Raw genomic sequence first — 11,737 nt, forward strand, 5'->3', positions numbered from 1 at the left:
CTCTGGTATTGTTGTTGTTCGAACCCTCGTGTTTTCCGCCCAATAAATACCCCCTTTGTAATTGATGTAAATTGGGCCATCCGCGGTTCACTTGGATATATTTTTTCTCATTTCATCCTTTTCAACCGGTACGGATTCCCGAACAAAATATTGCACTAATATCTTAACCTGCTAATATTTCTTCTAGCTTTTACCCACTTTTAGCTTTTGGTTCACTGAAAATATTGGCCTATCCCAGTGACAACAGCAACATCGATATCCGTCATGAGGGAGGTCAATTTCAGCATTCCAAATGTCAACAAGGCGGCCGTCAACATTACGACTACCCTTTACGACCGACGTGCCCTTGACTGCACTTCAACCCTTCCACTCATCAATTCGCTCAACCATCTTGCCTATCTCACCACATCGTCTGCGAGAATTCGTGATATACTTACAGTCGACGGAGGGATTGAGCAGCTAGTATGCATACTAAAGGAAGGGAGAAGCAAGGACTTGATGGAGATGTGGAAATGGAACTTGGCCTTCCAGTGTGTCGTCAATATTGGAGTCCGTGGCACTGAAAACGTGAGGACGAGAGTTGTTGAGGCAGATATTGTGCCGGTCGTTGCTACAATCCTCGATAACTACATTCGCGTCGTCGATAAAATAAGGGCACGCGCTGATGCTGAAGCGCGGCGGAACACCTCGAGGGTGTCTAAAACATCGTCCCGTTCACGCGACCAGACCAATCGCTCATCTTTCTTTGAAAGAGCTCCCACAACTTCAGACCATCGCACCACTCGTCGACAAGCCCCACCCCCGTCGATTGAGATTCCTCATCCGTATTCCCGAGATGCCCAACACGGAGAGTCTGGCGAAGTGGAAATCACTCCGTCTCCTCAAGTCATCCTAACGTCTCCCCCAGAGCGTACGACATTTTCTCGTGACGCACGCAGCCACAGAACACATGAAGGTCGCCATCAGCCGGTAACACATCGCCATCGAGTAATGCAGCCTCTGGCAACTGCTATCCCTCCTGTGGATGTCACAGCCGGTTTTGGCCTTCGACCTGTTCGTGATGCCGATAGGTTGCCGTCTGTGGTTCCAGGCCTGCAACCAGGGCTTAACTCCCAGCCAGAGTCACCGACCACACCCCATACTGTAGGTGAACATCAAAATTCTGTTTCGCTGAATGCCCGGCCAAGACGACGCCCTTCGATTCGCCAACGACCTTCGGCATCGGGCGAGTCTGACGATGCAAATGGAGATGATGTGGTCATGGGAGAGGACCCTTCTCCACACCACGTTGCTGAACCTATAGTTGATGTGCAGAATGGAATGGAAATCGATAACGTTGGCGAGAGTGGCTCCATGCTCGATGGTAGTTCCGAAACCCATGTAATCACGATTCCAAACCCATCCGATACTCCCGAAGCTGAAACTTTCAACATCACTCACCCTTCTGCAATTGACGTAAGCATCATAAACACAACAGCACAGCCCGGAAATGGTGTTCCTGGCCTTTCGCCCGTCCGCCAAACTGCGTTGAACACTGCATCTCCCGTTCCTCAGCAGACGCCCTATCCTTTCTACTTGAGAGATCGCCAAGTTCCACCGGGAGTTTTGACTGCGATGCCACGTGATGAAGATGTTTTGATGGCTTTGCAACTTCTAGCATACGTCTCGAAATATTGCAATCTGCGCTCGTATTTCCAAAAGACACATCTTGTTCCGAAATTGAAATTGGGGAAGGATATTCGCCTATTGGACGATCCAAATGCTCCGTCTCAGCCTTCACTAGAACCGGAGGAGGAGGAAGAAGAAGAAGAAGAGGAATATCTACTTCCAGATGACTTTAACATCTTCCCGCTTGTTGAAAGATTCACCATTCGACACCACACCAAGGATATGCAATACTGGGCCTGCGTTGTTATGCGAAATCTCTGCCGTAAAGATGATGCGCGGGGAGGAATTCGTCAGTGTGCATACTATAAATGTGGGAAGTGGGAGGAGTTCCAACGCCAGTTTGCCAAATGTCGACGATGCCGCAGGACAAAATATTGTAGTAAAGAGTGTCAGAAGAATGCCTGGGCATTCCATCGTCATTGGTGCCACATCACACCGGGCCCTTCCGAGCAGGCGCAACAACAATAAACAAAGATACTTTCTACCGGCCTCGTTTATCCTCCTAGATCTCTCGACTCTGAACGCCAAAAACATTTTTCAGCTACCTCCATCTTAAATCATAGCGAAACACATTACCAATCATCATCGATTCCCCGATTATTTTAAAATCAAGTAACTTTTTTGAAGATGCTTTTTGTGCTTCTCTTTCGCCCTTAATCAGAATCAAACTGGCAGCCAACACTAGTTTTACAGACATATATATATAAGTATATAAGTATATATATATATATTTAGCTTTCGTTTTTATAATTCTCGAATCACACGAACGAATTTCCCTTATCTTGCAGTGTACGCTTTCCTCACATCGCGTTTCCCTTTTTTTGACATCTATGGAATGAAAAGTGTATTGATTTCCTCCTTCCGACAGGGAAATTCTCTTCTCCCCTTTCCCCTGCAAATGCGCTACTTTCGTCTCGTTCCATTTTGTACCTCTTGCTGAGCTAGAACTCCATTTCTTAATACTATCCCCCCATTTATCATTTTTCTTTTACTTACATATCCACAGATGGGACGGACGAAGGCTGGCAGAGACGTAAAGGTATTTATATTAGGCGAATGCTTCTGCATATTTGATGTTTCCGCTCTACATTATATTAATTTTTGTTTTTATCTCTTTTCCGATGTCTCTATTCAATTATGGATCTTTTTTGTACCTTCTACAGCCACGCGCTTTGCCGGCCATCCTTCTAGCTGAACTTTTGATTTATTAAACGTTTTGTTCCTTTTCATTTGACAGCGATTCCTTTTGAACTGCGCTTTCTTTGGCTTTGCTTTGCTTTAACCGTATTCTCTCTCAATAAAATGAACAAACGTTTCTCTCCAGCATGTAGTACATGGATTATCCATTCGTTTACCCCTTTCGTTCGTGGAAACCGCTTCCTATCGTATTAATTAATTTGTCTAGCTTGCTTCTTGCGAGAATTTGTATACGTAACTCAGGGGGCGTAGTGCAGTGTCAGCTTCTCCATCCTACTTTTGGTGGGGGGACGCCCATGATATATTATTATCCACTTCAACCCCCTTATTTGAACAAGATTTTCAATTGAACTTGGGTGCTAAGTGGAATGTTGGCATCATAATTGGATGGAGGAGTTAGCTCAAACAATGAATGGAATACGAACCTACAGTTTGCTTCCTTGTTTTTCTTTCCAAAATATGTCCTTGGAGGGGGCCGGCTATTTTTCTTTGTTTTCTGTTTTCAGATCATCCTCATCGGTTGAAGCTTATCTTTCTGTTGGCTTTCCAACAGGTGGGCGTGATACTTGGTTTACTTTTATTTTTATTTTAATTTATTCGCAGCCAATTTGTCCATAACTTAAGATGGAAGATACAACAGTAACCAGCTAATAAAAATAAGGTTTGTTTCTGTATGTAACAATTCCTAGGGGAAGAAAGGGGTAGCTATACCACTTGATGGAAGAATATTGCATTGTTCGGACTAATGAGTACTCCTAGGTATACGTGAATAAATAAACAGTAGAAAGTTATAACCGATCACTGATATTCCTCCTTTGATCCGCCATAGGTCGCCGCCAATCTCCCAGCCAAATGCTCTCTCGCAGTAAGAGGGGCTTCCCCAGCATCGCCAGCATTACCGCTATTCCCAAGCCGCTGCCGCTGGCCTATAGCCGCAATCGTATTCTGTTTTATCCGCTCCTCAACGAGCTGGCTAGGAACAGGAACAAGCTCTGTGTGATCCACTGGATGACAGAAATATGCTATGCTATATCTATCACGACTTTGATCGCTTCTGTCCTGCTGTTGCTGGTGGTGGTGGTGGTCCTCCTGTGGAAATACAACTCGGTGCACCGTAGACTTCAGTAGCCCAGCCGTCCAGTAGCTCAGGAGATCACCGATGTTTATCAGTATTGGAGGAAATATCGCACCCATGCCACTGCCAGCAGCAGTGGCACCACCATCGCCACCATCGGTAATGGGCCGAACAGGGACAGGCGCCCACTCTCCCGTCGACGTAAGGATTTCCAACCCTGGTTGCCCATCTCGCTGGAAGAGGAGGGTGATGCTTCCGTAGTCGCTGTGCGCGCCCGCACGGACGTCAATACCGTGCTTGAAGGTCGAAGAGGCTGGTGAGTCAATTGAAGGGTAGTAGAGGAAGCGTAACGTGCAGCCGGAGGGGCCCAGGACGGGATCGTGCCGGGACGTGAACCAGTTTTCGGGGATCTGTTTTTGGGGGAGGGGTTAGTTCTATTGTTTGGCATATATACCCTTTTGTAACGCCATTTCTATTTTCCCATTTTTTCTATATCGCCAAAACCTTGGAGATAAGGAAGAGAATCTGTTTACATCTAGGCCTATCGCGAGGAGAGTGAGAATCCGATTACATGTCTTTCGGCATAAGTCGATGAATCGAGCTAACTCAGCTTCGTGGGGAACAAGGGACTTGGGAAGTTCCTGCTGGGCTTTGTTTTCTTTGAATTCGTGAATGTTCATGGCTCTGAATCGATGTTTCTTAGCCAAGGCCTATCCTTGCATACCGGGTGGGTAGACAGGGAACTGAGTCAGGCTGCAAAGGGAAATATATATACTCTTTGAAATCCCCTCTCTGCACCAAACAAAGCCATGTGATAGTGATACTTTGTTAGCCAGATGCTCCTTCGGATGCGTAGGTAGTTGAAGCGGGGAAGAGGAATATTGAGCTGTTTTTAGCAGCAAAGCTCACCTGTTGATGTTCGGGGTCAAGCGTTTCTGCATGCATTCCAGACCAACCCTTATTCTATATTAAAACTTCAATTAATTGATGGGTTCATAGCGCGTGGGCAACTCTTTTACAAAGTGGGAAGAACATGTCATTACCAGCGTTGGGCAATATATCCTAATACACATACATTTGTACCAATCGCAACCGCAGCTTTTTCCTCATAAGGAGAAGCAAAGAAATCCCGCCCCTAAAATTGAAATTTCAGCCATCAGTTCTTGCCAATATCAATCTGAAAATAGATTGACCAGGCTTCGATGAGCATGAAGAGTAAATCTGGCATGATTGGGTAGGTACAATTAGACATACCATGGCAAACGCGTTTTCCACGTCGGCATTCGAGAAATCACTGCTGGAACTATCAACGTAAAAAAAACCAATCTTAGTCGCAGCATCGATCATAGCCTTTCCTACTGCGGGTGTGGCTTCCGAGATATTGATCACCGGCAGCTGCACGGGCGCGGCTCTGGACAGTTTATTCTCGGTCATGATTGAAGTTGATGATGATATCAATACGCTTTCGTTGATGGGCAAGGTAGATTTGAATTCAAAGTCCCTGATTTCCACTTATTTGCTGCTCTTTGCTCTGATTCTTAGGCTTTTGCACCAAGTTGCACAGAATTGTCGATGGAGGTGGGGATATAGGGACGGACTGCAGGTTTAACAGTCATAGTCACACTTTTAAGCAGCGCGGAGTATATCTTTGTTGTCGACGAGACATGGTGCTAAAACCTCTGTTTTCATTATTAGGCGATGAGGGCGATTCCAAGGTTGAGAGTACGTACTAACTAAAGGATGATATATGTTGTTACATATTCTCACAAGAAAAAGCGCGGGTGTAGGAGGTTCCAAGTAACCCCGGCCATGCTTGATATGGCCACGGCCCTGCTGTTGTGGCCACGACCCGCTCCTCTTGCCCTTTTCATCTCCGCGACTTCGACTTCAACCTCAACTCGTGCATTGCATTCGCGCTCCCTTTATATTCCAACCACGATTCTCTGATTCTGTTCTACCGACAGCTGCGTTCTTGTATCGACGTTCAGTTTTCCAGCAGTGGTCTGTTGTAAATGATACCTTGGATTTGTCGGTTTTTATTCTGTCGTCCGGGCTTGGAATCACGCATATCAATCGGCCTTTGCTAGCTAACTAAATCGGGGGTTGAGCTCTGCCCTCGCTTTTGGCTCAAAGGAGCTCCACGACTGCGAGTATCTGCCTGACCACCCCTTATTTGCTAGCTGAGCAAATACCTCTACACTATGCCGAGTATGTACGAAAGGGTTGCTCAGCCAGTGCTGTGCTCTTCTTGCCGCCCAAAGCTGACCAAACTTTTGTCCGTTTCTAGTTCGTGCCTTCGATGAGTGGGCTAGCAGTCGTGCCCAAACCCTACCTCTTGCAACCCTCAAAGGTGCTGTCATAGGCATTGATGCTTCCCACTACCTTGATCAACACCTCAATCACCATGCGACAAAAGAGCCCCTCCTCATTGCTCTTGGAGGCTTCCCATTTTCTCTCAGAGCCAATATCGAAAAGGAGATCCAAGTCCTGAAGAACCAAGGCGTTACCTGTGTCTTTGTCTTCAACGGTCTTAATTTTGGGAAACGGGAACCTGATTTCACTTCTCAAGCTGATTCTACTCGTGCACTGGAGCAAGCATGGGAGTTGTATGACCAGAAACAAGCGGACCAGGTTGTTGATGCCTTTAGCTCAGCTGGTATGTGGAACTTTCCAGAGATAGAACGTTCCTGTCTTAGGTCGCTTCTAATATTCGACTTGTAGGGAGCGCAAAGCCCGAGATCCTTTATAAATTCTTGCAAAGAATCCTACATGATCAAGGTGTAGACTTTCTTGTTGCGCCTTACGCTGCTTCTGCACAGGTAACCTTCCATACACTCTCCTCTGTGGCTTGGATTATGTCTAATTGCTCATGCTGATGTCTCTGTAGCTTGCTTACCTGGAGAAAGGCCCTAACCGTTTCGTTGATGCTGTTTTCGGCCCATCAGAACTCTTTCTTTTCGATATAGATAAAGTCATCACTAGGCTGGATACGGATATTTTTCGATTCACATGGATTACTAGACAGGTATGCCAAGATGATCTAGGACGGATAACAAACGAGCAGTTTATCGAGTTCTGCTTGCTTCTTGGCTCCCGATTTCTCCGTACATTCCCACCCTTCGAGAATGCGACATTTCCTGGGAAGGGGGTTAATATCCGGGAGGCGATGACCGCATATAATAACGCCGGACGAAATGCTTTGGTTCTTTGTGGCCAAATTGAAGATGAGCATCGTGTTAATGATTTGCCGTATGCTGAAAGTTTTAAGCGTGCCCTCATGACAGTGAAACACCATATCATTATGGATATCGATGGGAAGGTTGACCCTATGGATGCCGAGAATGTATCCAACGATTTACATGAACTCATCGGCCAGCGCCTTCCGGAGGAACTTTACTTTTACATGTCCAAGGGAATTCTTGGATCTCAAGTGTCCGACTGGTTAACTTCGGGCGAGCTCCTTATCAGGTTACCACTAGGAGCTGAGGACTCTGACATCTACCGCCGTCTTCAGGGAGATCTTCTTACTCCCATTCGAACCCAAGCCCTGTGCCTGCTTTCTAATTCTCTTCATCGGTTCTACCAAACTAAAGCAATAAATGTCTGTACCTGGTATGCGCCGAAATCTACGCGCTCTATTAACCTCAAAGAGGACTTACCTTCGGTTAAGGAGTCTACTATGTCGTGGAAACTTCGAAGCGATAAATTCCCAGAAAGTGTCAAGCAACTCCAGGTATGTCCTACAGCGGCATTCGGCACTGTATCGCCGTTTGTACTGATTTTGTGTGTTAGGCCGATTCTCTTCCATTTGCATTCGCCCTTCGAGCACTGAAAGATCAAGAGTTTGTTACCAAGTCTTTCTCAACGCGGGATGCACCGGTAAGTACTATGCGATTCTTAAAATACGATGATGTTCTTATTATCTAACATTTAAAGCCTCTATCGTCAAAATCTGAAATTCTTGCGAATGTGATGTGGAGGCTATTGCAATTACGGGGCTATGTCAATGATAAGCACCGACTCACCCAATGGGGACAAGCGTTGGAAACAGCCATGTCGTCATTAAACCCTACGGAGAATTTGGAAGAATCGACCTTTATAGCAGTGGAGCTTTTGCGGCTCGGGATTTTGAGCTCTAAGGATTGGTTCGCTAATATCTCTGGCGGCCCAATGAGGGGTACCGGTAAGTGATATTGAACTCTCACAGGCTTGCTTGCGTTTGTTTACCGTACTGAGGTTTCCATTAGATGAGGAGAAAAAGTTCAACCTGCTGGTGTCACAAGTTGCATGCATCGGTCAAATTCGTCACAAACCCATTGGCTACTCAGGTCCTCTGAGTAGACAGCTCTTGTCCTTCCGTTCCCTAATATGTGCTGTCCGGTCGAGCTTGCGAGACTTAGTTGAGGTTGTCCTAGCAAGTCTTTTGCTCAACGGGGAGGCAGACCGTGATCGCGATGACTGGGCGGATCTGGGGCTCAGGTTAGTCTAAAGAAACTAAATGTCAATGAGGCGAACTAATTCAAATTTTAGTCTTCCTTTTATTGATGATAATAATTGCGGACTTGGAATCGCTGTTCGGACGTATCTTGATGATCTTCCACAGCAATCGGAGCCAACATCGCCAAGGGTTCGGGCTGAGGTGAAGTCCAAAGGTAAAGAGTGGTTTCAACATAGCGATAGTTTTAGCGGAAATCTTGACCTGGCGTTTACACTTTGGGATGCGGTATGCCCAGACCCATTACCTAAAGTTATTGATGTGAAATGAAACATGAACTAATTATGTCCGCTAGGCCTATCAAGCATCTCAAAATGCTGGGAAGGAGTTCAAAGATGCGAAATTGTGGGAGGAAGCTAATAAATGGTTGGCGGAGCGAAGATAAATTGAGGGTATTCTCCTTTTTACCCTTGCTCTGCCTATACATGACTCTGAAGCGACCCTTGCATTGCTCGACAGAAATCGTAGGACTCCGTTCGATATCTGCTTTAAAGTCTATCAATAATACCGGGGGGGAATAATTTAAGCGAGTCCGGTATCAATGTATTTCTATTATGTTCATGGGCCATATCCTAGCGGCTGTCTGGCCGTGCCTGAAACAATCGAAAATCACCAACCACGGATAGCAACTGCTACCTAGCGTTAAATATTTAAATTAGGGATATCCAGTCCAAGCTCTAGGAAGTTTCCCCCGTCCAGGCTTAGGCCGTAGCTTAACTAGAACTAGAAATTAGTAATCAAGGTGGCAACAGCTTGTCCTCTTGTCAAAAGTGTCAATGCCATCATCATACTCAGTCGGGTAAACAACATAACTTGAAAAGAAAAGAATACATCCACTCCTGGGGAGTGGCGCATCTTCAGGATATTCCAAACTGTGGTTTGAAGTTTAACCTCCCTCTCACTGCCACAGACCACAACCTCCAAAATGGCACGCCTAAGCTACCTCCTTCTGGCCTCGACCTCCCTCCTGCTGAATAACGTAGCCTCCACCAGCGCCCTATCCTCCGTACTCGACCTAACTCCAGATAATTTCGAAAAAGTTGCCCTCAAATCAGGCAAACCGGGTCTAGTCGAATTCTTCGCCCCTTGGTGCGGGCACTGCAAAAATCTGGCCCCAATCTACGAGGAGCTGGCGGCAGACTTCTCCTTCGCTAGCGACAAGCTACATATTAGCAAAGTCGATGCGGATGAACATAGGGAACTAGGCAAGAAGTTTGGCGTCCAGGGCTTCCCAACACTGAAGTGGTTTGATGGGAAGAGTGACAAGCCCGAGGAGTATAATGGCGCGCGGGACTTAGAGAGCCTGTCCAAGTTCGTGACGGAGAAGACGGGAGTTAGGCCAAAGGGTGCGCTGAAGGTGGCCAGCAATGTCCTGATGTTGACTGATGCGACATTTTCCAAAGTCATTGGAGGGGAGAACGACGTTTTAGTCGCATTTACGGCGCCGTGGTGTGGGCGTACGTCTTCCCCATTCTTCCCCATCTTCTTCACATTTCCAATCCCACCTCACCATCATCTTTTTCTGGATATACGTTTGGCTAATGACATTCTACAGATTGCAAGGCGCTGGCTCCAATCTGGGAGAAGCTCGCGAACGATTTTCAACTCGAGCCCCACGTCACAATCGCCAAAGTTGACGCTGATGCTGAAAACTCCAGGAGAACTGCTGAATTGTTCGATATCAGATCATACCCAACTATTAAATTCTTCCCCCGTGGCTCCAATGATCCAGTAGACTACGCTGGCGGCCGCTCCGAAGAAGATTTCGTTGTATACCTGAACGAGAAGTCCGGAACTCATCGTGTTGTTGGCGGCGGGCTGGATCGGGAAGCTGGCACAATTGAAATCCTGGATGACATCGTTGCCAAATACGTTACTGGTAGCGAGAAGAGCATTTCCAGGCTCATGCGTGAAGTTAAGGCCGCGTCGAAGGAATTGGAGGGACGATATGCGCCGTACTACTTCAAGGTGTTAGGGAAGTTGATTGAGAATAAAGGATATGTGGCGAAGGAGTTGTCAAGGTTAGAGAGGATTGTGACCAAGGGCGGCCTGGCACCGGAGAAGCTGGATGATTTGGTGTCGAGGAGTAATATTCTGCGGAGGTTTACTAAGGAAAAGGAGGAGCCAAAGGCGAAAGATGAGCTGTGAATGAACCGTTTATAAATACATTTCCTTAAATAAGTGAGGGTTTGGTATACTTTCGGTTGGCAGGGGTGTGCGCGGTATCCTGGACTGTTGGAGTAACGGGAGATGATGAAAACAAGTGATGCATCTTCATCTACAAGTCTTTGGAAAGGCAAGTATGCTTTAATTCTTGATTTAATGCATGGCTTTCTAGCTTTCTGTATGATTGATAGCTTTGGTTTTGTGTTGTTTCTTTCCCCATTCAACCTGTTCAATTTCTCATAGAAAATGTATGAAATTAACTGGGTATTAAACATAACAGAGGAATAGAAATGCTTCCAGAGCAAAGCAGAAACACCAAAGAAACCCAAACAAGAAATTAAAAAGAAATCGCAACATCATATTAGAAGAATAAGATTGCAAATATTATAGAACTTGCGCATCTGTTTAGCTTTATAAAATGAAAATGAAAAAAACCCCTTGTGATCAGCAAATATAAAACAGTAAAATACAATCCGGATAACAATATGTTATTTTAACAACATTATTTTCTCCCATATTCTGAAGGCAAGCTGGTTTTGAAACGAGGTTCTGTTGTGCTGACTATCCAGATTCACTGGTAGGGGTATGAGCGTGCGAACGAGGAAAGATTGCGAATTCCCAAGCATATTATGTATCCTATACCGTTCTGTAAATCCGAGGTAAAGGAGAAAATAATTCAAACCCAATCTCCATGATTTATGGGAACGGAAAGGAAAGGGACAAGAACTCCATTTTGATGAATGAGAGACTAATCAGCTCGTCACACTAGTTTCAGGGGAACTAGCGAGGGCAGCTTCGAGTTGATCCAGTCTTCGCGCCATATCATCCACTAGTGGGGAGAAGGGAGTTTGGAGTTAGCGATTTGTTGTATATAAGACGCATACATGTGTATGGAGAAGGTTGTTACTTAGTAGACGATGGCTGTGAGGAAGTGGAGGGGATGCGGGAGGGCCATGGCTGGAAGGAGGGAGGGACCAGAGTGAACCATATTCTTTCGCCAGAGAAAAAGGAAAAAGGAAGTGTATATATTACACCATGGACGTACATTTCCCAAAGATCTCTGTTGATACTTTGTCGAATTTATTCTGAAGCTGGTCTAGCAGCTCATCGACTGCTTGAGCCAATTGATTTGAGCT

At 45.9% G+C, this 11,737-nt stretch overlaps 4 protein-coding genes across 4 annotated transcripts; 3 read left to right on the forward strand and 1 right to left on the reverse strand.

The window, feature by feature from the left end:
- Nucleotides 1–264: 264 nt before the first annotated feature.
- On the forward strand, nt 265–2,863 carry HCAG_02588 (conserved hypothetical protein; the record flags this gene model as incomplete). The annotated part of the gene is made up of 5 exons (XM_001542367.1): nt 265–1,380; nt 1,483–1,957; nt 2,404–2,457; nt 2,675–2,707; nt 2,832–2,863. The coding sequence occupies 5 exons, from the start codon at nt 265–267 to the stop codon at nt 2,861–2,863; spliced, it is 1,710 nt and encodes a 569-aa protein (XP_001542417.1).
- Nucleotides 2,864–3,663: 800 nt separating this feature from the next.
- HCAG_02589 (predicted protein) lies at nt 3,664–5,374 on the reverse strand (the record flags this gene model as incomplete). Its single annotated transcript, XM_001542368.1, has 6 exons — nt 3,664–4,350; nt 4,474–4,624; nt 4,716–4,732; nt 4,850–4,903; nt 5,016–5,075; nt 5,195–5,374. 6 exons carry the CDS (start codon nt 5,372–5,374, stop codon nt 3,664–3,666), a joined length of 1,149 nt encoding a protein of 382 aa, XP_001542418.1.
- A 264-nt stretch (nt 5,375–5,638) lies between these two features.
- Nucleotides 5,639–8,820, forward strand: HCAG_02590 (conserved hypothetical protein; the record flags this gene model as incomplete). Its single annotated transcript, XM_001542369.1, has 10 exons — nt 5,639–5,662; nt 6,121–6,148; nt 6,228–6,596; nt 6,662–6,759; nt 6,828–7,673; nt 7,733–7,819; nt 7,877–8,123; nt 8,188–8,419; nt 8,471–8,663; nt 8,731–8,820. The coding sequence occupies 10 exons, from the start codon at nt 5,639–5,641 to the stop codon at nt 8,818–8,820; spliced, it is 2,214 nt and encodes a 737-aa protein (XP_001542419.1).
- A 540-nt stretch (nt 8,821–9,360) lies between these two features.
- Nucleotides 9,361–10,583, forward strand: HCAG_02591 (protein disulfide-isomerase tigA precursor; the record flags this gene model as incomplete). The annotated part of the gene is made up of 2 exons (XM_001542370.1): nt 9,361–9,892; nt 9,991–10,583. 2 exons carry the CDS (start codon nt 9,361–9,363, stop codon nt 10,581–10,583), a joined length of 1,125 nt encoding a protein of 374 aa, XP_001542420.1.
- Between the last annotated feature and the right edge of the window lie 1,154 nt (nt 10,584–11,737).

Source organism: Histoplasma capsulatum, genomic scaffold (genome assembly GCF_000149585.1).
Source record: "Histoplasma capsulatum NAm1 scaffold_2 genomic scaffold, whole genome shotgun sequence".
NCBI lineage: Eukaryota > Fungi > Ascomycota > Eurotiomycetes > Onygenales > Ajellomycetaceae > Histoplasma > Histoplasma mississippiense.